At 40.7% G+C, this 25,780-nt stretch overlaps 1 protein-coding gene across 1 annotated transcript in view; it reads right to left on the bottom strand.

The window, feature by feature from the left end:
• Positions 1-25,780, bottom strand: part of WASHC2A (WASH complex subunit 2A) — a 67,684-nt gene that overhangs the window by 7,619 nt on the left and 34,285 nt on the right. Inside the window, 6 exon segments of the mRNA XM_066348197.1 lie at positions 1,449-1,529; positions 1,660-1,788; positions 6,474-6,656; positions 11,624-11,726; positions 23,686-23,849; positions 24,874-25,005. Of these exon segments, the coding sequence (XP_066204294.1) occupies positions 1,449-1,529; positions 1,660-1,788; positions 6,474-6,656; positions 11,624-11,726; positions 23,686-23,849; positions 24,874-25,005 (792 nt within the window).

The raw sequence follows: 25,780 nt of genomic DNA, 5'->3' as shown, positions 1-25,780 counted from the left end.
ACACATGGAGTTGAGGGAGACAGAGGTCATGAGTAAGATCCGTGAGAACTACACTGCATCAGAGCATCAAAACCTCACCAACTGGCACAACTGCTGTGGGTGGAGTTCTATGTGCTTCGTCCTTTTTGCCCACACTGCAAAAAGGACGAAGCACATAGAACTCTACCCACAGCCTAACACACTGGTTCTAGAAGCAAAAGCAGCTGGGACGTGGGATGAGTCACCGAAGATGTGCTGGTGCTAGTGCCTTATTTCACTAATCAGGACACCGAGGCCTCCTGAGACATCCAGGGACAGCTGCAAGCCAGGACCAGACCTCTTCTCAGTAGGCACGCCACAAAGAAGGCTGCTGAGGACAATACCCACGGTCCTGACAGCAAAGTCTCAAAAGATATGGAGGTAAACCACAATAACGGATATAATATATATAGTATTCAAATGTAATTCTACTCAAAGTAGCCCAAAGGGAAAGATGGGGGTTCTAGTGCAGAAAATTTTCTTCACCTCACCTTAACTCTATCTTGGACTAGAATCTGGAGGTATTACAAACATAACAGTAATAAGTACAGATTCATGGAACTGGAATGTGGAAAAGAGATGAGCAAAGATTAAAGAAGTACTGTAAAGAAAGGGGTAATCTTGGGTCCTAGTTTCTCCTTAATTAAGAGACTTCTGAATAATCCTGGGTCAGTGTGATAGTTAATCTGTACTAGGATGCAAACCAGAGCTCTAAGTCCTTAAAAAAATCAGTTCTAACCTGAGGGGTTTCTGGTTTCAGTAAGCCTTTTTCTTTGAAACTTTGAGTGCATTCCGGACGTTTCTGGTTCTTGAAAGAGCAAACTGAGTCTTGCTCTTCTTTCACTACCCTCTCCTTTTCTGATGACTTCAAATGAAAAGGAATACCAGAAGTCTGTCAAGTATCTTAGACATTTTAAAGAAAAATAATAATGCAATAAAAGAATCTTGGTTCTGAGTTTTAAAGTCATTTCTCAAATGAAGGTTGAACTAGCTCAAAGGCAGCATTTCAGAAATAGCATTCTAAAAACTGTGACTTTCTCAGGAGTCCTCTCTTTGACACAAAGAAAACAAGAGTATTTACAATATCTACTGGGAGAGGGAAAATGACATATACAGGCTAACACTCAGATTTAAAGCTTTGTACCTGAAAAGCATGAATATTTAGTAATGGCATTATATGCTTTGACCTTTCAATAAACTTAAAAATCAAATATATTTGTAATAAAAGAGCCTAGGTTAATGTTTTAACGTTAGCTACAGACCATGAGATGGGGACAACACTCACACTCTCATCAGTACATTATATGCCATTCATTTGTTAGTAAACCCCCCAATTCTCTGAGTATTTCTCTAATGATATAACTAGACATTAATTTCTTTTCCCAGAAGCCTTCCCACACACCCCAGTATTGAGAACAAAAGGCTGGTACCAAAGGTTGGGACTTGGCAGAACTGAAAAGCTCATCATCTTCATCATCCTCAAAAAGGCTCCCAACACTTGGCTCTAACAACTGGAAAAGATAAAACTCAAATTCAGTATCTAAAACCAAAACAACTTACAAAGAGAGAGCTAGGTGAATTGCTGAGATAATATCTAATACAATAAAAAAACCATGATGTAGGGAATCATGTGGAACTGACTTTGGTACTTTTAGTGCCAGAGAAAAGATCAACATCTGGGTCATTGTCCTTCTGGAGCTTGTGGCTAAAAAGGAGCTCTTCATCCTGGAAGACACCTGTGCTCTTGGGGCGGGCATCAGGATCAGGGCTCTGGTAAAAAGAGGGAAGTTCACATGTGTTTACACTTCTAAGGATTCAACTTAAGGAAACCACACACAACTACAAAAATGGAACAGCAAAGACATCTCCTGTGGCTCTGTTCACAATAGCTGAAGGTTGGACAAAGCCTAAGTGCCAATCAGAAGGGGAATGATGCATTCACATAATGGAATCTATGCAGCTACCAAAATAGTTGCAAATACACAAATACAGATTACATATACATAATCTAGAAAGATCTTTCAAGTTTTGTGTAGTATCTGAACTTTTCACTTAATCAGTCCAATAGTTCCATAATGAGAAACACTTTAGGGGTGAAAACACAAAAATTAAAAAAGCTCTCTCCACCTCATTCCCAAAGGGAAGAAGAGACAGCAGCTGACTTAAAAGCAGAAATTACACAGAGTGGTCAAGCAGGTATCCCCAACCTGTCAGCATCTCAGTCTGAAGACCTAGCCATGCCCTATTCCCATCTGCCTTCTATCTCACTACCTTCACATGCTAAACAATTTCTTTTTGTTTTCCAGGATATATGACATTTCAAAGTTACTATTTATATCAGTGGTCCCCAACCTTTTTTGGGCCACAGACCAGTTTAATGTCAGAAAATATTTTCACGGACCAGCCTTTAGGGTGTGATGGATAAATGCACAAAATAAAATTATGCAACTGGCATAAAAACTGGGTTTTTTTAAATATAATTGTTGAACTTATGATATTTATTGGGCTAAGTTAAAGGAGGAACGAGCATGTCCTCATTATTCAGGCTGTATTTAAATTTGTTATTCTTCAACGTTTCGTGTTTGACATCAATATGTAATATGATAGGTTCAGGCTCGCTACCAATCATGAACCTACGACAATAAAAATAAACATGAATCCACTGTGTACAACTTTATTAGAAGCGTCCTCTTAACATCGCACCAACAACATGAGTAACATCCTCTCTGCCTCCACTTTCCAGTCGCTATGGTAACGTTTAAACATGCCTTAAAAATAAGATACAGCACAAAAACAAACATAAAGTGCATAAAAAATACAACTCACCATTGTTATGAATATTGTAAGTTAAGGATTATTTATTATAATGTTTATACAAAATGGAACAGCAAAGACATCTCCTGTGGCTCTGTTCACAATAGCTGAAGGTTGGACAAAGCCTAAGTGCCAATCAGAAGGGGAATGATGCATTCACATAATGGAATCTATGCAGCTACCAAAATAGTTGCAAATACACAAATACATATTACAGTATTTGTGATAGTAGCCTATCTCTCAAGAACCATAATGCTAAATCACCGGGAGCCCTGAGCTTGTTTCTCTGCAACAAGACGGTCCCATCTAGGGGTAATGGGAGACAATGACACCCCAAGTGTGTTGCTTATGTCCAGTCTATTCCGTAATTTTGTTTCGGTTGCTGTCACTGCAGAAAAATCCCGCTTCACACAAATAGGATGTCAGAAATGGCAACAGGGTTTTTAGTGCTTTTGTGGCGATCTCGGGGTATTCTGCCATGACTTTAATCCAGAACACCGGCAGAGTTGTAGTCTCGAACATATTTTTAAGGCCGCCGTCATTTGCGATCTGCAGTAGTTGATCCTCTTCTTGCACAGACACGCTGGATTCACCTGGTTTGTTGACAAATGGATCGCGGATCCATTCCTTGGCAATTCGTGGGTCTTTTGGGAAGTAGCATTCAAATTCTTTTAAAAGCAAATACAGGCGATCATGCACCAGCTGGAACAATGAAGGCTTGGGCTCAGTCTCTTCCAAAATTCCCACGAATGTTTGAAACATGTCAAATATACCCCTGTTCATGCGTTGTCCCCACAAGTCCAGTTTGGCTTTAAATGCAGCTACTTTATCTGCCAACTTGAAGACAGTTGTCATTTTCCCCTGAAGTGACCGACTGAGTTCATTGAGGTTAAATATGTCACACAAGCAAGCGAGTTTTGCGACCCATTCCTCGTCACTGAAATGTGCTGCTAGCGGTGACTTTTTTTCTGAGAGAAATCTCTGCAGTGGCTCTCATAATTAAAACACTCTGGCCAGGGACCTCCCTCGGGATAAGCATCTTATTTCTGTGTATAAGAGAAGGTGTCTGTGCTCCGCGTTCATGTCCTCACAAAGCTGCTTGAACAGGCGCAAGTGAAGGGCGTGTGCTTTGATGTGGTTAATAACTTTAGTTTTTTTGGGGGGGGGGTTGGTTTTTTTTTAGAGAGTCAGAGAAAGGGATAGATAGGGACAGACAGACAGGGATGGAGAGAGATGAGAAGCATCAATCATCAGTTTTTCGCTGCGACACCTTAGTTGTTCATTGATTACTTTCTCTTATGTGCCTTGACCGCGGGCCTTCAGCAGACTAAGTAACTCCTTGCTGGAGCCAGTGACCTCGGGTCCAAGCTCGTGAGCTTTTTGCTCAAGCCAGATGAGCCCGCGCTCAAGTTGGCGACCTCGGGGGTCTCGAACCTAGGTCCTTCCACATCCCAGTCCGACGTTCTATCCACTGCGCCACCGCCTGGTCAGGCGTGGTTAATAACTTTAACGACATCATTCAATACGCTGTTAAGTTCCGGTGGTATATTTGGGCTAGCCAGCATTTCCCTGTGAATGACACAATGTGTAGACGCATTCAGGTGCAACCTCCTTAATCCGAGAAGTTAAACCAGACATCCTTCCGGTCATGGCAGCAGCTCCATCTGTGCATATGCCAACACAAAAAGACCATTTCAGTTTTCCTGATATAGTCATCCAGCGATTTAAATAGTACTGCGGCTGTGGTTTTGGTTGGCAATGATAGTGCACATAACATAACCTCACGCACATCCTCTTGATAAAGATAATGCATGTAAACAAGTAGCATTGCCTTGTTGTCAATATCTGTAGATTCGTCAACCTAGAGAGCGTACCATGGAGATTTATTAATCCTTTCCAACAATTGTGATTCAATGTCCTCTGCTATTTCCCCAATGCACCATGTGACAGTGGTAGCCGAAAGAGGCATCTGTGCTATCTTTTTAACCGCAGCCTCTCCTAGAAGTTCACAACAAATGTCTTTAGTGGCTGGAAGGATCAATTCTTCACCAATGTTGAACGGCTTCATAGCCTTAGCAATATGATTAGCCACCAAGTATGATGCTCTCAGTGCACTCGCATTTATTGATATAGTGGCCACCGGTAATTGTTTCTGTCCTTCTTTATTTTTTATTTTATTATTATTATTTTTTTCCCCGAAGTTGGAAATGGGGAGGCAGTCAGACTCCCGCATGCGCCTGACCGGGATCCACCCGGCACGCCCACCAGGGGGTGATGCTCTGCCCATCTGGGGCATCGCTCTGTTGCCACCAAAGCCATTCTAGCACCTGAGGCAGAGGCCACAGAGCCATCCTCAGTGCCTGGGCCAACTTTGCTCCAATGGAGCCTTGGCTGCGGGAGAGGAAGAGAGAGACAGAGAGGAAGGAGAGGGGAAGGGGTGGAGAAGCAGATGGGCGCTTCTCCTGTGTGCCCTGGCCAGAAATCGAACCCAGGACTCCTGCACACCAGGCCAACGCTCTACCACTGAGCCAACCGGCAAGGCCCTTTGTCCTTCTTGCTCATGCTTTTTCTTTTGAAATACTCAGAAGGCTTGTCTTTTAAAGTAGGGTGCTTGGTCTCCAAGTGGCGAAGCAGTTTTGAAGGCTTCATTGCCTCATTACTTCACCGGTCGCCACATATTATGCAGAGCAGTCTTGGTGCGCGAGAATCATCAGTTGCGATAAATCCATACTTCCAAGTAGGACTCCTGGTATTGTCTGTTAAATGAAGCCTTCTTTTTCTTTGAGGTTCTTCTTCTGTCTCTTCACTGGCCCTTTTCCAGTTCACAAAAAAACTTTTGATGGAATTTTGTTTTTCGCCCATTTTGCCAGTTTATGGGTTTAATTTTAGTGGCAATGTATCATGTGACCGAGACAAGCGTCAAGAGTGAGTCTTAGACGGATGTAACAGAGGGAATCTGGTCATTTTAAAAAATAAAACATCGTTCAGACTTAAATATAAATATAACAAAAATAATGTAAGTTATTTATTCTTTCTCTGCGGACCAGTAGCGGTCCGCGGCCCGGGGGTTGGGGACCACTAATTTATATTACTTGGTTTGACAATATAATGCTCAGAATTTCTTTAATTTCTTGTTCAAATTAAAACAGAAAAACTCACTCCTGATGGAATGTCATATTAAAAATTAATAATTATTGATTATGCATAAAAACAAGTATAACATAAAAATTAAGGTTAAAATTTTCCTAACTGAAAAAAGTCACAGTACAAAAATCATATACAGTAAGAGACTAGAAGAAAATATAGGAAAAGTGCTGGTGAGGAGGTCCTAGCTGGGTAGCTCAGTGAGAGCATCATCTCAACATGGCAAGGTTGCAGGTTCAGGCCCCAGTCAGGGCACACACAGGCAACAAGCAATGAAGGCATAAATGGGTGGAATGGCAGATTAATGTTTCTTGTTCTCTCTCTATCACTCTCTGTCTAAAAATCAATTTAATTTAAAAAAATGTTTTTAAGTGTTGGTGAGGATGTGGAGAAACTGGAACCCTCAATTCTTCAGCAATGCACATGACAGAACTGACACCATGAAGTAAGATTCCTTTATTCTGCTAGAGACTTGAGCTTTTACTGCTTCCTCTCACCTTTCCCACCTCTTTCCTCAGGGGCTGGATGCTGCACTGATCTTCTGTTTTGTCCTCTTCCTCATCAAATAAGCTAAGAACAGTTTTGGTTCTACTTTTGGTTCCTTTGTCCAATTGGAATGACGAAGAAAATAAATCACAATGCTTGACTGCTTCCTGAGTAGACACAGTCAAAGGCCCTTCCTGAAATGGAAATAATAAGGAAAAAATAAGTGACACTTGGAAATACAAATTCTATTGGGGGTCTTCCAAGCTCCTCACTGACCCAGTAACTGCCACATTTACATGTTTCAGGGCACTACAGCTTTTCACATCTATGCCCAGATTATAAAGCAGTGAGGCCAATTCTCGATTGGCTGCTCCAATGGGGAATCCTGTGCAGATGACTTATAGCCAAAGATAATTTTCTCAATCAGTTTAAACCCATGGGATTTCATTCCTACAAAGAGACGTCAGGTAAAATCCTGATGCACATGTTACTCAAGAGCTATAAACTATGCCATAGAGATAACACAAATATTAATCTTTGAAAGTGGGTCATATTATTTCCTAATGTTTAACTAACACATAAGTCTCAAAAAGAAACCTAACTGGCCTGACCAGGCAGTGGCGCAGTGAATAGAGCGTCAGACTGGGATGCAGAGGACCCGGGTTCGAGACCCTGAGGTCGCCGGCTTGAGCACGGGCTCATTTGGTTTGAGCAAAGCTCTCCAGCTTGTACCCAAGGTCACTGGCTCGAACAAGGGGTTATTCAGTCTGCTGAAGGCCCACGGTCAAGGCACATATGAGAAAGCAATCAATGAACAACTAAGGTGTCACAACAAAAAACGGATTGATGCTTCTCATTTCTCTCTGTTCCTGTCTGTCTGTCCCTATCTATCCCTCTCTCTGACTCTCTGAAAAAAAAGAAAAAAAGTAAAAAAGAAAACTGACATAATTGGACATTTAAATTGTAGAAGGCTGCCTGACCAGGTGATGGCGCAATGGATAGAACATAGGCCTGGGATGCTGAGGACCCAACTTTGAAACCCCAAGGCCGCAGGCTTGAACATGAGCTCATCCAGTTTGAGTGCGGGGTCACTGGCTTGAGCATGGGATCATAAACATGACGCCATTGGTGCTGGCTTGAGCCCAAGGTCGCTGGCTTGAGCAAGGGGTCACTGGCTCGGCTGGAGTGCCCTGGTCAAGATACATATGAGAAAGCAATCAATGAACAACGAAAGTGCCGCAACTATGAGTTGATGCTTCTCATCTCTCTCCTTTCCTGTCTGTCTGTCTGTCTGTCCGTCCCTAGCTGTTCCTTTCTCTCTCAAAAAAAATTGTAGCAGGCTTCCATTGTATACAATTACAACAATCTCTAAAATAATATTAAAATAAAGCATTTATTCTATTCATTCAAAAAGTACCACATTTCAAGTAAGTTATCATTGGTTGTAAGAACTATTATTACTATATGAACCACAGAAGAAAAATCAACTCCCAATTAAACATGCCACTGACTGTGAAGTGCACCCTAGTTTTAGAGTGGTTAAACTGTGAAAAAATATGCTTCTTTGAAGAAATGTGTTATTTTAAAAGTGACTAAAATGTGCAAGGTAACATGCTAAGTCCTACAGTTAAAATGGTGAATGAAACAATCCTGGCCCCGCTACTCAAGCAAGGGCAACAGAGTTCAAGTGTGGAGTGGGCTGACTAGAGCAAGTCAGGCATGATAGGGCGAGGGCGAGGTGAGGAGGAGGTCCACAGGGGTGTGGACCCTGAGGGAAACACTGGAGGAAGCCTGCGCGGCAGGGGAGATGCCACGGTGTCCTGAAGGACGCCTGCCACAGGTCCCTGGGGCGAGGCAAGGAGGGGGTCCGCAGGGGAAGTCAGGCATGATGGAATGTAGAAAAGGTCCACAGTGAAGTGACAGGAAGAGTGTTTCACACAGGGACTCAGACACAAGGGGTGTGTACCTCTGTAGCCCCACAGAGCCCCAAGAGGAACTTGAAATAAGACTGGAAAACCCACAAAAGGGTTTCAGAAGAGATAAAGCAAAGCTAAAATACTGTATTTTTTGCTCCATGAGACACATGTTTTGCCCCCAAAAGTGGAGGGGGAAACACTCATGTGTCTTATGGAGCAAAAAATATGGTATTTTATTAAATATTTTAACACACCATTTGGTTCAGAATATTTTTTTCTTATTTTCCTCCTTAAAACCCTAGGTGTGTCTCGTGGTCAGGTACATCTTATTAGAGCAAAAAATATGGTAATTAAAGGAAAAAATTTTGCAGAATGTGGATTCACTGAAAACTGCACATACGTCAATGCAAGTTGATGAGGGTAAAAAACAAGAATTACAGTGAAACACATTCTCCCTTCACATAACTATGGGCTTTAAAACAAGGAAAATGCTACCCAAACTGCTGGTTTTAAACTTTACTAAAGATAAGCTGATTCTTCATCACTGTCATAAAGTTAATTTTCTTGATAGATTTACAAGTAAGTCACATTTACCTTCCTTTACAATATTCTAAGATTTCTAAACAAATACTACTATCTGTGACATACTATGTGTAAAAGTGATTCTATTTCATAAATGGTAAAAGTCACATGTACAGGTTGTTCAGGTACTTATAATGAGTATCTTTGACCTTGGTCTTATTTAATAATCATAATATTACAGATTTTGCAGTTTTACATTTCCAAAACCTTCAAAATTCATTAATTATTACTTATTTATCCAGGGTAGAAGTTACTAGTTATAATTCACAGAGACCACTCAGCTCTCTTGACTCTTCCAACCCTAGAGCCACTAGACGTCCTACTTGGGGGAGATGCAAGTACAGATGACTCAAGAGAGGGTGACAATACCCCGAGAGGCAGCAGAGGCCCCCAACCCAAGAAGACAGCACGCCCCCTAGTGCTGTCTTCTAGCACAGCCATGCAACCCCACTTAAGAATGTAGTTAGGAAGAGTTAATCATTAACTGTATGTGCCTGATCTGAGGAGCTATCAGGACAAGTTAACAATTTTTAGTATGTCTGAAAATATGAAGACTATTTCTAGACAAGAGAGACAACAACCTCTTCTAGAGTATTCTGGGACAGGAGGAGTCACCTAGGGCACATGGTAGGTGAGGCTGGGAAAGGTAAGTCCTATTTGACTGTGATTACAGGTGGCACAGTAGGCTCAGCTAAGGTGCTGTAACAAGAGGATGATGACAGGTCAGTGATCTTTAAGAGAACTTGAACAGCCAGGAGAGCAGCTGAAGGTGAGGAAGCCTGGCAGAGAGGCTACTGAAGAGATTGTTTCAACAGCCAAAGCTAGAGACAATAAAGTGGTAGGGATGGGAAGAAACATCCCTAACAAACATGTGAAACACAGTGATGATTACTATATCAGAGGCGAAATAATCACCCATACAGCTACAATGTGCAGTACTGTACAGTAATGATAAAAAGCAGTGACAAAGTCTGCAGGACAAAAAAGGTACATAAAAATGTACAACACATTGTTAATTTTTTTCTTAATGTACATGCTTAGAAACAGCGCTGACTGGCTAGTTGGCTCAGAGGTAGAGCATCAGCCCAGCGTGTGGAAGTCCCAGGTTCGATTCCCAACCAGGGCACACAGGAGAAGCATTCATCTGCTTCTCCACCCTTCTCCCTATCCTTCCTCTCTCTCTCTCTGTCTCTCTCTTCCTCTCCCACAGCCAAGGCTCCATTGGAGCAAAGTTGGCCCAGGCACTGAGGATGGCTCCATGGCCTCCTCCTCAGGTGCTAGATTGGCTCCAGCCGCAACAAAGCAACACCCCAGATGGGCAGAGCATCGCCCCTTGGTGGGCATGCTAAGTGGACCCCGGTTGGGCGCCTGTGGGAATCTGCCTCCCCACTTCTAACTTCGGGGGGGGGGGGGAATATATATATATATGATATATATAGGAAACAGGGCTGAAAAGATCGATAACACGTTGTAATCTAATGATTATATCCAGGGAGAAGTATGGATTGGAGACTTTGAAGTCTCTATCCATTTTAAAAACTTTTTTTAAAGAACACAACCATGTATTACTGTATAATTGAAAATAAACTTGAAATGAAAAGTATGTAAGAGCATGAAAAAAGAGCCAAGTAGCGACCTGCAGGCTCCTTTACTGCCCTACCCTTCCCCTTCACTGTACCCCCACAAGGAACAATGGACCTAGGAATGCACAGGTACTGGGAATTTGGTTGCCTATTCTTGCGGTGGGAGAGGAGTGTCCTCTTCATCAAGCCTGGGTGGAGGAGCTGCCATTCTGGACTCCGACTGCTCTCACCTGGGAGGGTCTCATCTCTTCTTCCTTGTCTTGCATGTCTTCCTGCCTCTAACACATGCCAAACTGGAGTGGTCTGAGGCTGGGGCTGAGGCCCTGATGGCAGGCTATAAGTAGGTTTGAGTCTTAGACTTTTAAGCTAACCCAACTCAGATAAAGACATTCTTCATGAGGTACAGGTTAAGAAGTTCTAAATTTCCCTTTGGGATTGGTAGCAATGGCCTGGTGGCAACAAAATATTGCTTGGCCTCACTTTTTGTTCAGTGTGCACGTGCTCACACGTAGCCACTTAGGGAACATTGCAGAGGGATGAATGTCAGGCCACGGAAAGGACTCCAGCGTGCCAAGGTTCCCTGACCCACTATTATCAATAGTGTCACCTTCCTCTCATTTATAACACTCCTCGATATACATGTTGTAGCATGTCAGAATTTCCTTCCTTTTTAATGATTGGCTATTAATATAAACCAAGACAAGAGTGTCAGTACTTAGAACATGCTCCTAAGAGAGAGAATTCCTGCCTTCACAACCTGGTCTAATGGGACAGAACTCCATGCAACTGGTGCTGAGCTGACACTACCCCAGCAGGACTGCAGCAGCCCCCAGCCTCCAAAGACCTGGACCTGACTGTGCATGCTGCACAACATGCAGGAATCCTACACTCCAGGCTTTGTGTGTGCATCTCATCTTTAACACACTGATAACCAGAAGACCTCCTTTTACAGCTACACTGATAAGTTTTTCCATCAGACTGAGCCTCCAAATTCAGGTGTTGAGAACTGACTCAAGGATGCAACTCTATGTATCATCATCACCTCAAGGATATTTCCTGAACCTAAGAGGTGAAGAATACCATTGTTGCCGGAGGAGCAGGTGTGGGAGGAGAGCCAAACAGAGAGCTTCCACTGTCAGCGTCATCTTCAAAGAGGAGTGACACTCTCTGGGTCTTCTTTTGGCTATACATACAAACAAAGGCAAACGTAAGTTAAAAAAAAATACATTAACTTTTCTAGGTCACACCTAGAAACCCACCTATCATTGAAATACTTGAGCCACCACCGACCTTACACAGCTGAAAGCATACAAGAAAGCTCTTAGAAGCAGGTACAGTGTGTACATCACCAGCCTATGCCCCTCGTCCTTCTGTAAGAGTCGAGGGCCTTCCCTGCCATGCCCCTTTTCACTTACTTCTCCCTCAGTGTAAGTGTACTGCCTGTTAGCTTTGCCAAGTCACACAACATCTTAGTACACACCAATGCAGCATTCCCTCTCACCACTTCCTATGGCATAGGGAAAGCCAGAGAGCAGGGTGCTCAGGGCGGGCAGTTGTCAATAGATCACAGGGCCAGAGCAGGCTTTGGGCTGTGACCTGTGGCCTGGTGCCCCTTGGCCACTCAATCCTGTCTTTCCAAGCACCTTTCTGCCTTTCCAAACCTTCCCCCTTCAAACTGAAAACTTATCCCATTCCATCCCCACTGTTTCACTGTTCACATCCCTGTTTACCCATCTCCTACGCCGTGCTTGGCAACCAGTCTCGAAATCCAGCCACAGCTCTCCTTGTCACCTCCCTCTAGCCGTATCCACCCATCTCCTCACCACAGGCTCTGCCCTGGCCCCTACAGAGAAGGCAGGCTATAAAGGTCTGCCAGAACAAATGCTGATCAGAACCTTTTAAGGAAAAGAAAAAAATAAAAGTGAGGGCTTAACAATGGACATAGGGAGTCCAGAGCAAACGTATTCTAACTAGTAAAGGGTCATGTTCTAGTTTTCACTGTGTGATAAGCAATCATCCAACTAGCACACTAGAGAATTACCAGATTAAAAAAAAACAATTCAAATTTAGCTGGATAAAAATAATACTAGTAAGCCATTTCACTAAATCACTCACCATATCCATCTACTTACATTAGAACATAATCAGCATATACTCCAGTAACTACATGTATCACAGTCTTTTTTATAAGTTTAAGTATTAAGGTACAATCTGTGTTGTTTATGCTTGAGTTTATCATTAGTGTCTGCCTATATATCACAACTAACTAAATAGGTGAGTGCACTTCTACTGGACACATACACCAAAGGACAGTGAAAAATTAAAGTCTACATCTGGAAGAAGTTATAAAAACAAACAGCAATTCATGACAGGGCAAGGTATACCTACTACGCCTTTAATGATATAAAGCAATATATATTCACACAAATTAGAAACAAAATGTTTAACTACAAGGCAATAAATGACCACAAGGTATTTTTAAAAATTAACTATGTCTAAATAAAAAAAATTAAAAAAAAAAAAAAAAGGCCTGACCTGTGGTGGCGCAGTGGATAAAGCGTTGACCTGGAATGCTAAGGTCGCCGGTTCAAAACCCTGGGCTTGCCTGGTCAAGGCACATATGGGGAGTCGATGCTTCCTGCTCCTCCCCCTGTTCTCTATCTCTCCCTCTCTCTCTCTAATAAAAATGAATAAATAAAATCTAAAAAAGTAAATAAAAAAAAATTAACTATGTCTGATGCCTAAAAAAAAATACCAGAAATCTCATTAAGTAGCTCCAGGAGAAAAATCTCATGCACAATAATCTGAACGAGTAATTTCTTCTTATTTTTTAAAATTTATTGTGTTTACATAGATTCTAATGTCACCCGTGTTCCCCAGTACATCCCCTGTCTCCCTCCCCATACCGCCCTCCCTCCTTCCCTCCAGGATTTGCTTTTCTGCTCTTGTCCCATCCTATCACCCTATCATCCCCTTTCCTGCTGTACGCTTTCCTTCTGGATCCTTTCATCTCGCCTCTGTCTCTATTTCGCTCCTCAATTCATATTGTTCGTCGGATTTCTCATGAGTGAGGTCATATGATATTTTTCTTCCTCTGCATGGCTTATTTCACTTAACATAATAGTTTCCAATTCCATCCATGTGTCACAAAAAATATTTCCTTCTTTTTCATGGCCCCATAGTATTGCATTGTATATATGTATCAGGGTTTTTTAATCCACTTGTCCACTGACGGACTCCTGGCCTGTTTCCAGATCTTGGGTATTGTGAACAATGCTGAGATAAACATGGGGGTGCATTTCTCCTTTTCAAATTGTGCTATGGTATTCTTGGGTATATTTCTAAAAGTGGGATGGCTGGGTCAAAAAGCAGTTCGATTTTTAATTTTTTGAGGAATCTCCATACCGTTTTCCACACTGGCTGCACTAGTCTACATTCCCACCAGCACTGCAGGAGGGTCCCCTTTTCTCCACATCCTCGTCAGCACTTATTCGGTGTTGTTTTGTTGATGAGCGCCATTCTGACTGGTGTGAGGTGCTATCTTATTGTGGTTTTAATTTGCATTTCTCTAATGACTAGTGATGTTGAGCATTTTTTCATATGCCTATTGGCCATCTGTATGTCCTCTTTGGAGAAGTGTCTATTCATCTCTTTTGCCCATTTTTTGATTGGACTATTTTCCTGGTGTTGAGTTTTACAAGTTCTTTATAAATTTTGGTTATTAACCCCTTTTATCGGACGTACTGTCAAATATGTTCTCCCATTGTGTAGTTTACCTTTTTATTTTGTTCATATTGTCTTTAGCTGTGCAAAAGCTTTTTAGTTTCATAGTTCCATTTGTCTATCCTGTCCTTTATTTCCCTTGCACGTGGAAATAAATCTGCAAATATATTGCTGCGAGAGATGTCGGAAAGCTTATTGCCTATGTTTTCCTCTAGGATGCTTATGGTTTCATGACTTACATTTAAGTCTTTTATCCATTTTGAGTTTATTTTTGTGAATGGTGTCAGTTGGTGGTCTAGTTTCATTTTATTGCAGGTAGCTGACCAATTTTACCAACACCATTTGGTAAAGAGACTGTCTTTACTCCATTGTATGCTATCACCACCCTTGTCAAATACCAATTGTTCATAAAGGTGTGGGTTTATTTCTGGGTTCTCTGTTCTGTTCCATTGATCTATATGCCTATTCTTATGCCAGTACCAAGCTGTTTTGAGTACAATGGCCTTGTAGTATAACTTGATGTTCAGAAGTGTGATACCACCCACTTTATTCTTTTTCAAGATTGCTGAGGCTATTCGTGTTATTTTTTAGTTCCATATGAATTTTTGGAATATTGTTTCTATATCTTTGAAGCATGTCCTTGGTATTTTAATAGGAATTGCACTGAATTTATAAATTGCTTTGGGTAATATGGACATTTTAATGGTGTTTATTCTTCCTAGGCATGAACACGGTATATGCTTCCACTTATTTGTATCATCCTTGATTTCTTTTATCAATGCTTTATACTTTTCAGACTACAAGTCTTTAACTTTCTTGGTTAAATTTACTCCTAGGTATCTTATTTGTTGCAATAGTGAAGGGGATTGTTTTCTTGATTTCTCTTTGCAACAGATCGTTGTTGGTGTATAAAAATGCCTCTGTGCCTGACCAGGCGGTTGTGCAGTGGATAGAGCATCGGACTGGGGTGCAGAGGACCCAGGTTGAGACCCCAAGATCACCAGCTTGAGCGTGGGGTCATCTGGTCACTGGTTCGAGCAAAGGGTTACTTGGTCTGCTGAAGGCCCACAGTCAAGGCACATATGAGAAAAGCGATCAATGAACTAAGGTGTCGCAATGAAAAACTGATTATTGATGCTTCTCATCTCTCTCCATTCCTGTCTGTCCCTATCTCTCTGACTCTCTCTCTGTCTCTGCTAAAAAAAAAAAAATGCGTATGATTTCTGAGTATTCATTTTATATCCTGCCACCTTGCTGAATTCATTTATCAGGTCCAGTAGTTTTTTGACTGCGACTTTAGGGTTTTCTGTGTCTAGTGTCATATCATCAGCAAATAATGATAGTTTTACTTCTTTTCCAATTTGGATGCCTTTTATTTCTTCCTCTTGTCTGATTGCTGTGGCTAGGACTTCCAGAACTATACTGAATAAGAGTGGTGAAAGGGGGCACCTCTGCCTTGTTCTTGATCTTAATCTTAAGGAGATTGCTTTTAACCTTTGCCCACCGAGTATGATGTTGGCTGTGGCCTGTTATAGATGACCTTTATCATGTTGAGGTATGTTCCGTGTATTGCCACTATGCTGAGAGTTGATCATAAATGGGTGCTGGATTTTATCAAATGCTTCTTCTGCATCTATTGATATTATATGTGGTTTTTGTCCTTCTTTTTGTTTATGTGATGAATCATATTAATTTGCGAGTATTGTACCAGCATTGACTCCTCAAAATAAGTCCCACTTGATCACGGTGTATGATTTTTTTCATGTATTGCTGGATCCGGTTTAATATTTTGTTGAGAATTTTAACATCTGAATTCATCAGGGATATTGGCCTATACTTTTCTTTCTTTGTGTTGTCTTTGCCTGGTTTTGGAATCAGAATTATGGTCACCTCGTAAAAGGAGCTTGGAAGTCTTCCCTCCTCTTGAATTTTTTAAAATAACTTGAGAAGGATAGGAGTTAGTAGTTCTTCGAATGTTTTGTAGAATTCACCTGTGAAACCATCTGGCCCAGGGCTTTTGTTTGTTGGGAGTTTATTGATAACTGTTTCCATCTCATTTGCAGTAATTGGTCTATTTAGGTTTTCTAATTCTTCCAGATTTTTGAAAGATTACATTTTTCAAGGAATTTGTCAATTTCACCTAGGTCGTCTAATTTTTGGCATATAGTTCTTCATAGTATTATCTTACAATACTTTGTATTTCTGCTGTGTCCGTTGTTACTTCTCCACCATCATTTCTAATTTTATTTATTTGAGTCCTTTCTCTTTTTTTTCTTGGTGAGTCTGACTAAGGGTTCATTGATCTTATTTACTTTTTCAAAGAACCAGCTCTTGGTTTCACTGATCCTCTACTGTTTCTTTAGTCTCTGTATCATTTATTTCTGCTCTGATCTTTATTATTTCCTACCTTCTACTTCCTCTAGGCTTTACTTGCTGTTCCATTTCTGGTTCTTTGAGTTGCAGGATTAAGTTGGTTTTTTGCTTTTTCTAGCTCCTTAAGGTATGCCTATTATGCTATGAACTTCCCTCTCAGGACTGCTTTTACTATGTCCCACAGATTTTGAGTTGTTGTATGCTCATTTTAATTTGTTTCAAGAAAATTTTTTTATTTCTTCCTTGCTCTCATTGTTGACCCAGTCGTTGTTTAATAACATGCTGTTTAGTTTCCAAGTGTTTGAGTGTTTATCAGTTTTCCTATTGTAGTTGATTTCTAGTTTCATGCCATTGTGGTCAGAGAAGACGCTTGATATGGTTTCAATCTTCTTAAATTTGTTGATACTCGTTTTATGCCCTACTATGTGTTCTATCCTAGAGAATGTACCATGAGCACTTGAAAAGAATGTATATTCTGCTGCTTTAGGATGAAAGGTTCTGAAGATATGTATTAAATCCAGTTGATCTAGTGTATCCCTTAATTCTGTTGTTTCTTTGTTAATTTTCTTTCTCGAGGATCTATCCATAGATGTTAGTGAGGTATTGAAATCCCATACTATTATAGTAGTACTGTTGATCTCCACCTGTATGTCCATCAAAATCTGCTTTATATATTTAGGTGCTCCTATATTAGGTGCATATATATTTATAATGGTTATCTCTCCCTGTTGGATTGCTCCCTTTATCATTATGTACTGACCTGCTTTATCCTTTACTATAGTCTTTGTTTTAAAGACTATACTTTGTCAGAATAAGTATTGCTACCCCAGCTTTTTTTTTTCATTTCCATTCACATGAAATATTTCTTTCCATCCTTTTACTTTCAGTCTATGTGTACCTTTTGTTTTGAGGTACGTCTCCTGTAGACAGCATGTGTACAGGTCCTGTTTTCTTATCCATTCAGCTACCCTATGTCTTCTGATTGGAGCATTTAATCAAGTTACATTTAATATTATTGATATGTAGTTGTTTTTTGCCATTTTATTCTTTAAAGTTATATTTCTCTTTAACTATATTCTTTTCCCCCTTTGTTCTGTTTACAACAGGCCCCTTTACATTTCTTGCAGCATTGGTTTGTTTATAATGAATTCCTTGAGGTCCCCCCCCCCCCGGGAAGCTTTTTATTTCTCCTTCAATTTTAAATGATAGCGTTGTTGGATAAAGAAGTCTTAGTTGTAGCTTTTGTTCTGCATTACTTTGGATATGTCCTGCCATTCCCTTCTGGTCTCAAGTGTTTCTCTTGAGAAGTCGGATGTCATTCTTATAGGGGCTCCTTTGTAGGTGATAGCCTTTTTTTCTCTAGCAGCTTTTAATATTTTCTCTTTATCTCTTAGCTTTGGTATTTTAATAATGATGTGTCTTGGTGTAGAGTTTTTTGGGTTTCTCTTTAATGGAATTCTCTGTGCTTCTTAAACTTGTGTGATTTTTTTTCCTGCATCAATTTAGGGAAGTTTTCAGCTATGATTTCATTGAACAAGGTCTCTAACCCTTGTTCTTTCTCTCCTTCTTCAGGAATCCCTATGATGCGAATGTTGTTTCTCTTTAGGTTGTCACAGAGCTCTCTTAAGAGTTTCCTCAGAGTTTTTCAGTCTCTTTCCTTTTTGCTGCTCCGCTTCCATGCTTTCACTTATCTTGTCCTCTAGTCGCTGATTTGATCCTCTGCTTCATCTAGCCTGCTTTTAATTCCTTCCAGTGTAGTCTTCATTTCTGATATTGTGTTTGTCATTTGTCTGGTTCTTCTTTATGATTTCCATGTCCTTTTTGATGCTTTCAATTTCTTTACTGAAGTGTTCATTAAGTCCATCCATTGTAGCTTTGAGATATTTAAGCATCCTAAAAATCATTATTTTATATTCTGCATCTGGTAATTTGATTACTTCCAATTCATTCAAGACTTTTATCAGAGGATTTATCTTATTGATGCATATGACTTATGCTTCTCTGCCTACCCATTATTCTCTATGACTGTAGGCTTCTTCCAGCTGTGATCTCCTTACCTAGTAGAGCCTCTTTGAAGTCTTGATTTGTTTGTTTTCCTCTCAGTTTTCTTAACTCAGTGGTAGTCTTGTTTGCTGATCTCCGCAGGGGGCTTATTTGGGGCTGTATCCAGGAATGTGGTGGGTGTAACCTGAGACTCTGAAGGCCCGATCTGTGCCAGCTTCTTTCCTGGGCAGGTGCTTTCTCGTTTCAGTAGGGGGAGTTGTATCTCAGATCTCCATGGACACCTGAGTTACTTTCCCTCCTCCCCACTTTCTGTGTTCAGCAGTGTCTTGTTGCTCTAATTGTAGCTGGAGAGCTTTCTGGAGGTAGGTCACCTGGAACAACTTTAGGCTTGTGCTTTGTAGACGGTTCAACCCCTCCCCTAGCTATGGCCGTCTCCACACTGGATGAGTCAGCTTCTCAGGTCATCCCATGCATTCCTCTGCCCATCACTGTCTCTCTCTCTCTACCTACTTTCCTTTTGGAAGATAAGCCAGCCCTCTCCGCTCATCTCGTTCCCAGGTCCCCAGGGAAGTGGCTGTGAGTGATATTCTCTGCTCTTCTCCTTGTAATGAAAACCCTTCTGGGCTCTTAGTCTCACCCCACCTTTGTTCCTGGAAACAGGGGAGACCCACCATGGCTCAGAGCTCCCTACCAGGCTCAGTGTGGCTTCTTCTTTTCTCCTTGGTTTTTGAGACCTGTTCTTGTAATCCAAAGTTGGTTTTTTATGCTGATTGTTCCTAAATTAATTTGTCATCCAGTTTGCTGGTGTGTACTGGGAGTCTCTGCATCTGCCTACTCCGTTGCCATCTTGGTTCTCTCCACACTGGCTTTTATTGACTTGAACAAGTAATTTCTGAACAAACACACAAATAAAAAACTCAACCTACAAAAAACACTTGATGACAGTTTGTGAAAGTAAGCTGGGGAAAGCTAGTTATTTCTTTTCTGGACACAGATAGCTACAACAGAAAAGATGGCCCTTAACTTTGGCCCTTACTCCATTCTCTCAGCAACCAATGAAGCTCTGTCCTCAGAAGAAAAATATGATGCTCAGTAACCTAGAAATTTTCTCATTATAAATAATAGGCTAAGCATTTTGATTTATTTAAATTAAAAAGAACGGCTATCACCCCTGGCCGAATGGCTCTGTTGGTTGGAACATGTCCTGAAGCAAAGAGGTTACCGACTGGACCCCCAATCAGGGCACATACATGAACAGATCAGTGTTCCTGTCTCTCTCTCTCTCTCTGTCTCTCTCTCCCCACCTCTTCAGCTCTAAAATAAATTTTTAAAAATTTTAAATAAATACAAAGTATAGATATCAGAAAACATTATGATGGCCATAGTGTTTACCGTGAAAACCAGGACATTTCTGAGACTGAAAGGGAAATTATTAATAATTATACTGCAACGAGGGGCACAAGCCAGGGCTGTCCAGGAAAACCAGGACATTCAAATAACCTTCTTACAAGGCAGTATTTTACAACTTCATTTGAGTTATAGATCTTCTTTTTTCTTTTAGTGGTTTGAAAATATAATTTTCATACCTTAAAATTAACCTTTTTATAGGGCAAAATCACTGGTTTTTAGTACATTCAGAGTTGTGCAACTATCACCATAATCTAAGTTCACAATATTTCCACCCACCCAAAATGAAAGTCCGTACCTGGTAATGGTCACTCCCGATTCTCCTTCTCCCTTGATGCCAGACAAACACTAACCTATTTTCTGTCTTTATGGATTTATCCATTATAAACATTTTATGCAAATGGAATCATACATGTGGTCTTCTGTGACCAGCTTCTTTTTTTAGATATATATTTTATTGATTTTAGAGACAGGAATGGGGGGGGGGGGGAGAATGAGAGAAAGAGATAGGACATCAATCTGTTCCTGTATGGGTCCTATCTGGGGATTGAACCAGCAATCACTGTGCTTCAGGACAATGCTCTTACCAACAGAGTTATACAGTCAAGGAGTAACTAGCTTCTTTCAATTAACACAATATTTTCAAAGATCATCTATCCATGTTTATAGCACGAATTAGTTCTTTATTCCTAATATATTTCATTTTTCCTTTCAAGTAGTTGAAAGACATTAGGGTTATTTCCAACTAGCATAAAAAAAGTCATGTACAAGTTTTTGAGTGGACATGTTTCCATTTCTTTTTTTTTTTTTATTACATGGGAGGTGGAGGTGGGGAGGCAGAGAGACAGACTCCTGCTAGTGTCCCAACCGGGATCCACCCGGTAAGCCCCCAATGGGGTGATGCTCTGCCCATCTGGGGCTTGCTCCATTGCTTGGCAACTGAGCCATTTTAGCGTTTGAGGTGAGGCCATGGAGCCATCTTTAGGGCACAGGGCCAACTTGTTCAAGCCATTTGAGCCATAGCTGTGGGAGGGGAAGAAAGAGAGAGAGAAAGAGAGAGAGAGGAGGAGGAGGAGGAGGAGAGGTGAAGCAGATGGTCACTTCTGTGTGTCCTGACCAGAGATCAAACCCAGGACTTCCACAACCTGGGTCAATGCTCTACCGCTGAGCTAACAACAGGCCAAGGCTCATTTATCTTGAGCATATACTTCAGAATGAAATTAAGTCATATGGTAACTGCGTGTTTAACTCTGGTAAATGGTTACACAGTTTTCCAAAGTGGCTGCACTGTTTTACTTCCCTACCAGCAGGATGTCTGAGGGTTCCTATTCTCCCACATTCTCTCCTACAATAAGTGTCTGTAAAAAACATTTTTTTTGAGAATCTGATGAAAGCTTTAAATTATTTCTTAAGAAAAATGCCCATACCTTAAACTTTAGAGAAAAGTTCTGGACCTGTTGGAGAAGAAATGAGTCTGAAGCAGAGAAAGCATTACTAAAAGCAGGAATGGTGTGTACTTGGTACTAGGACCTACAAATGAGACATGTTCCCAGACCTCTGACTCTGTGGCCATGTGTGTGGTAGGAGCAAAGGGAGGATGTGCCCAAGGTAACTGCTATGCAGTGTAGAAAATGCTCCAGGGCAATAGAGGAGGAGCATACAGAAATGAAGCCATTTCTGCTCTGAACTCCTACTACTTACTTCTCCTCTTTCATCTGTTCAGGTTAGGGAAGGCTTTTTAAAAGAGAGGGTTTGTTCCTGGCCTGTTGGCTCAGCAGTAGAGTGTTGGCCTGGTGTGTAGAATCCTGGGTTTGATTCCTGAACAGGGCACACAGTAGAGGCAACAATCTGCATCTCCACCCTTCCTCCTTCTTTTTCTCTATCTCTCTCTCTTCCCCTCCTATAGCCATGGCTCAAGTGGTTGGAGTGAGTTGGCCCCAGGCACTGAGGATGGCTCCATGGCCTCTGCCTCAGCACTAAAATGGCTTGGTTGCAAGCAATGGAGCAGGACCCCAGATGGGCAGAGCATCACCCTCTAGGCCTAGTGGGCTTGCTGGGTGGATCCCAGTCAGAGTGCACGCAGGAGTCTCTCTCTTCCTCCCCACCTCTCACATAATAAAAAGAGGGAAAGGGAGAGAGAGAGAAAGAAAGAGATAGGGCTTACACTCAGTCTTTCAAGAAACTGGCCAGATAAGAAAGGAAGATGAGTGTCCCAAGACAGAGCAAGACAGAGCAAGAGAACACAGCAAAATAAAGGAATGAAAGGTTATTTCCTCTACATACATGACAATAAATGGTAACAATTAGATGTACCAGCTATTATGCTAAGTATTTCACATGTGGAGTTTATTTAATCCAGAGGTTGGGAACCATTTTGACTGAGAGAGCCATGAATGCCACATATTTTAAAATGTAATTCCGTGAGACCTGTCAGTTATGCATTATCCAATAAAAATTTGGTGTTGTCCTGGAGGACAGCTGTGATTGGCTCCAGCCACCCGCAACCATGAACATGAGCGGTAGGAAATGAATGGATTGTAATACATGAGAATGTTTTATATTTTTAACGTTATTTTTTTTTATTAAAGATTTGTCAGCGAGCCAGATGCAGCCATCAAAAGAGCCACATATGGCTTTCAAGCCATAGGTTCCTGACCCCTGATTTAATCCTTTCAGTGATCCTATGAAAGAAGTACTATTATTATTTGTGTTTAATGATGAGGAAACTCAGGCCCAGGGAGATGAGGTATCTTGTCTAAGGTCATTCAGAGAGCAATCGGAGGGTCAAAATTTATTATCCGGTTTTGGGGTTCTAGAACCTTATTTTCTTCAGAAGCCAATAATACATCCAGAAATGAAATCATGGGGGCCAAAAGTAGAAATGGTGACATTTGAAGATATCACAGTATTAAGACATAGAAATAGGAGGTGCTTTTGGATCTATCAAATCAAAACAAAAGCTTAACCATACCAGTGCATAAAATCACCATGTCTGATCAATTACCTCTTTATGCTACTACCGTTCAGTTGAATTTCAAAGTAACTACTTTACAGCTTTCAAGAGAAAAAAAAGATATTTGCAAGGCAGTTATTCTGAATGCACAGCTCACCCAGCAGCATGTTACAACCCCAACCACAGCCCATGCTCACTCTATACACCCTGTCAGTTTCAGTCCAAGTATGAATGACTGTGAAGGACCACACAGATCAGCTAAGGAGGACCAGCAACTGGTGTGACAGAGCTCAGCTCTGCAGAGAACCATCCTGCTAAGCAAATGTTTATCCAAATGACAAACTCAAGTAACCTTGAGCAAACTCTACGTTTTCTGGTGTATCCCAGAGGAAAAACAAGAAATAGAAAAACTGGACTTACATTTTTAATAAATTAAGAAAAATAAAAATTTAAGGTTAAAATGATGATAGGTAAAAGGAATTAAAGATCCACAAAAAAAAAAATCCCAATATTGAGGAAGAATATCTTGCAAGTGAAAATCAAAGACATTCTCTTTTGTGTGACTTCTAGGTAATGAATGATCTGTAGCTCACTCAGAAACTGACAACCTGTACATCAAAGACTTCACTTGTCACCACAGACTCAGATTAAATGACTTTGTACAACACAATGATTCTCTCACCTGTCCTTCACAATAACAAACAGATCATCATCATTGTTCTTTTCAAAGAGGCTGGTCTTTTTCACAGTCTCCTGATCCCAGGTGGTTCCCAAGTCCCTAAGTTCTCCTTTAGGCCTGTTGTCAGATGCTGAATTGGTCTGTGAATCAGTAATATTCCAATGGTCCTTTAAATATAAAATATGTATTAAAACCCAGTAGCAATGTAGTCTAAGGAACCTATGAAGTAAAATAAAATTTCCATTCATTAAACTAAGTTGTAGTTAAACTAAGTATTACACTATGTGTATCACATCTGAAAAATAGCTCATGTCTAAGACTTTTCTTTGAACTCAAATCTAGACAGCTGGGTTCTGACTTCATAGACCTTCTCATTCTTTCCTCCTTCCTCTACTGCCTACCATGGTGTTTCTCCTCTCTATAGTTCTGCTCTGTTTGGACAAGGAAAAATAAATTAAAGAGGTAGATGAAAAAGAAGAGGAATTTTAAAAATTAAATCAAGAACTCTCAACTTTGGAGAAAAATATTTTAATTTAAAAATCCCAAAGCAGGGTAGAAAAGAAGTGTATATAAAGCTCATGTTCTACATGGGTAAATACCACGTGATGAAAACTGCTAGTGCCCCTTTCACCACGTCATTGCCTCATAACTCACCAATGTTAATGAAGAGCATTATTATAATACCAGAAGATTTTTAATGCTCAGGGTTTCTAATATCCCTGTATTTAAAGTCTTTGTACAGCTAAACAGCAGCTAAACCACACTCATTCAGCCTTTCCTGATATGTATCTGGATGGTAAACGGGAATGTGGTTAACACTCTAATAAAAAAGTAGTTAAGCCTGCATAGGATATTCCTACCATGTCTAGATTCGTGTTCTTGATTAATAAAACACAGTGATCATCATAATAAGTTAAAATAAGGACTAACACATTTGAATTAGCACATATTATAATTTGAGGGCCATACTTATTTTATTTCTAACCATTTTTTAAAAGATTAACCTTTAATTTAATACACTATACTAAATATCTTTCTTCAAGAAAAGAAAGCTAGTTTGTGAATATAGTCTTTAGTGACAGAACTTCACTAGATATAAAGCAGGTAGAAAAAGATATTGTTTAGGATAGCCACAGCTCAAATCCCATCACACAATGCCTTATTCTTTTCTGAGAGGGACTCTCAACCCACCTCCTCATCACTGCTAAATAATGAGGCAGATGATTTCTTTTTTGAGGGCTCCGGGGGTTTAGCTTTCTCCTGGCTCTGAACTGGTAAAGGTGATGTCTGCTTCTTAGCAGCTGTAGCCCCAAAGAGATTATCCTAGAAAAACAAGTGGCAGAAGACTGTGACAACTTTATACGTGTAAAACAAAAGACTTATGGCATGTTCTCATGTCAAACTATTACAGAATAAATCTCTAGTCAAGTTACAAAATATATGTAACACCTTCGGGGGAAAAAAACACAAAATGCTAGTAAATCCCACTTCTCTCACATACATGCCTAAAACAGTATATAATACTCCTAAACTATATTCTCCATCCACAAAAGAGAAACAAGCACAGAACTCAAAGGTGGACACTTGGGCGGGAGCACTAGAGGGAGGAATATAAGGGCCAGCTCACAGAAATGGAACACATGGCCCCACCAGGTGGGGCAGCCTTCGTGCTTGTTGGAAGGGCCCCAGCTAGCAAACACCATGAGAGCAGTACGGTGGCCTATAGCAGCCAGCAAGCTGGCCTGTCTTTCTTGCATTACAAACTAAAGCAATGGATAAAAGGAGAGAAATGTGGAGCTTTTCTCGCTGTTGTATTTATGCTGGACACACACTTGGGACAGAAGGAAGGACTGACTTGTGTTTCTGGGTAAGTTTAAAGAGACAATACAAACTTAAGAAACAGTTTAGCAAATAAATCACTGACCCACCAAGAGCTGATTCTCACAGGTTCAAAGGCATGTGTAAATTTTTGTATCATCAAGCAGGCCAGGTGCCTATTAAGGCACTTTTATTTAGAATACAAAATACAGTATACAGAGATGTGTTAAAATATTGATCGACTTATGACCTATGCAACTTACGACCATTCGACTTTATA

This window comes from Saccopteryx leptura, chromosome 9, assembly GCF_036850995.1.
Source record: "Saccopteryx leptura isolate mSacLep1 chromosome 9, mSacLep1_pri_phased_curated, whole genome shotgun sequence".
Taxonomy (NCBI): Eukaryota; Metazoa; Chordata; class Mammalia; order Chiroptera; family Emballonuridae; genus Saccopteryx; species Saccopteryx leptura.
This window is presented reverse-complemented; position numbering and strand designations above follow the sequence as displayed.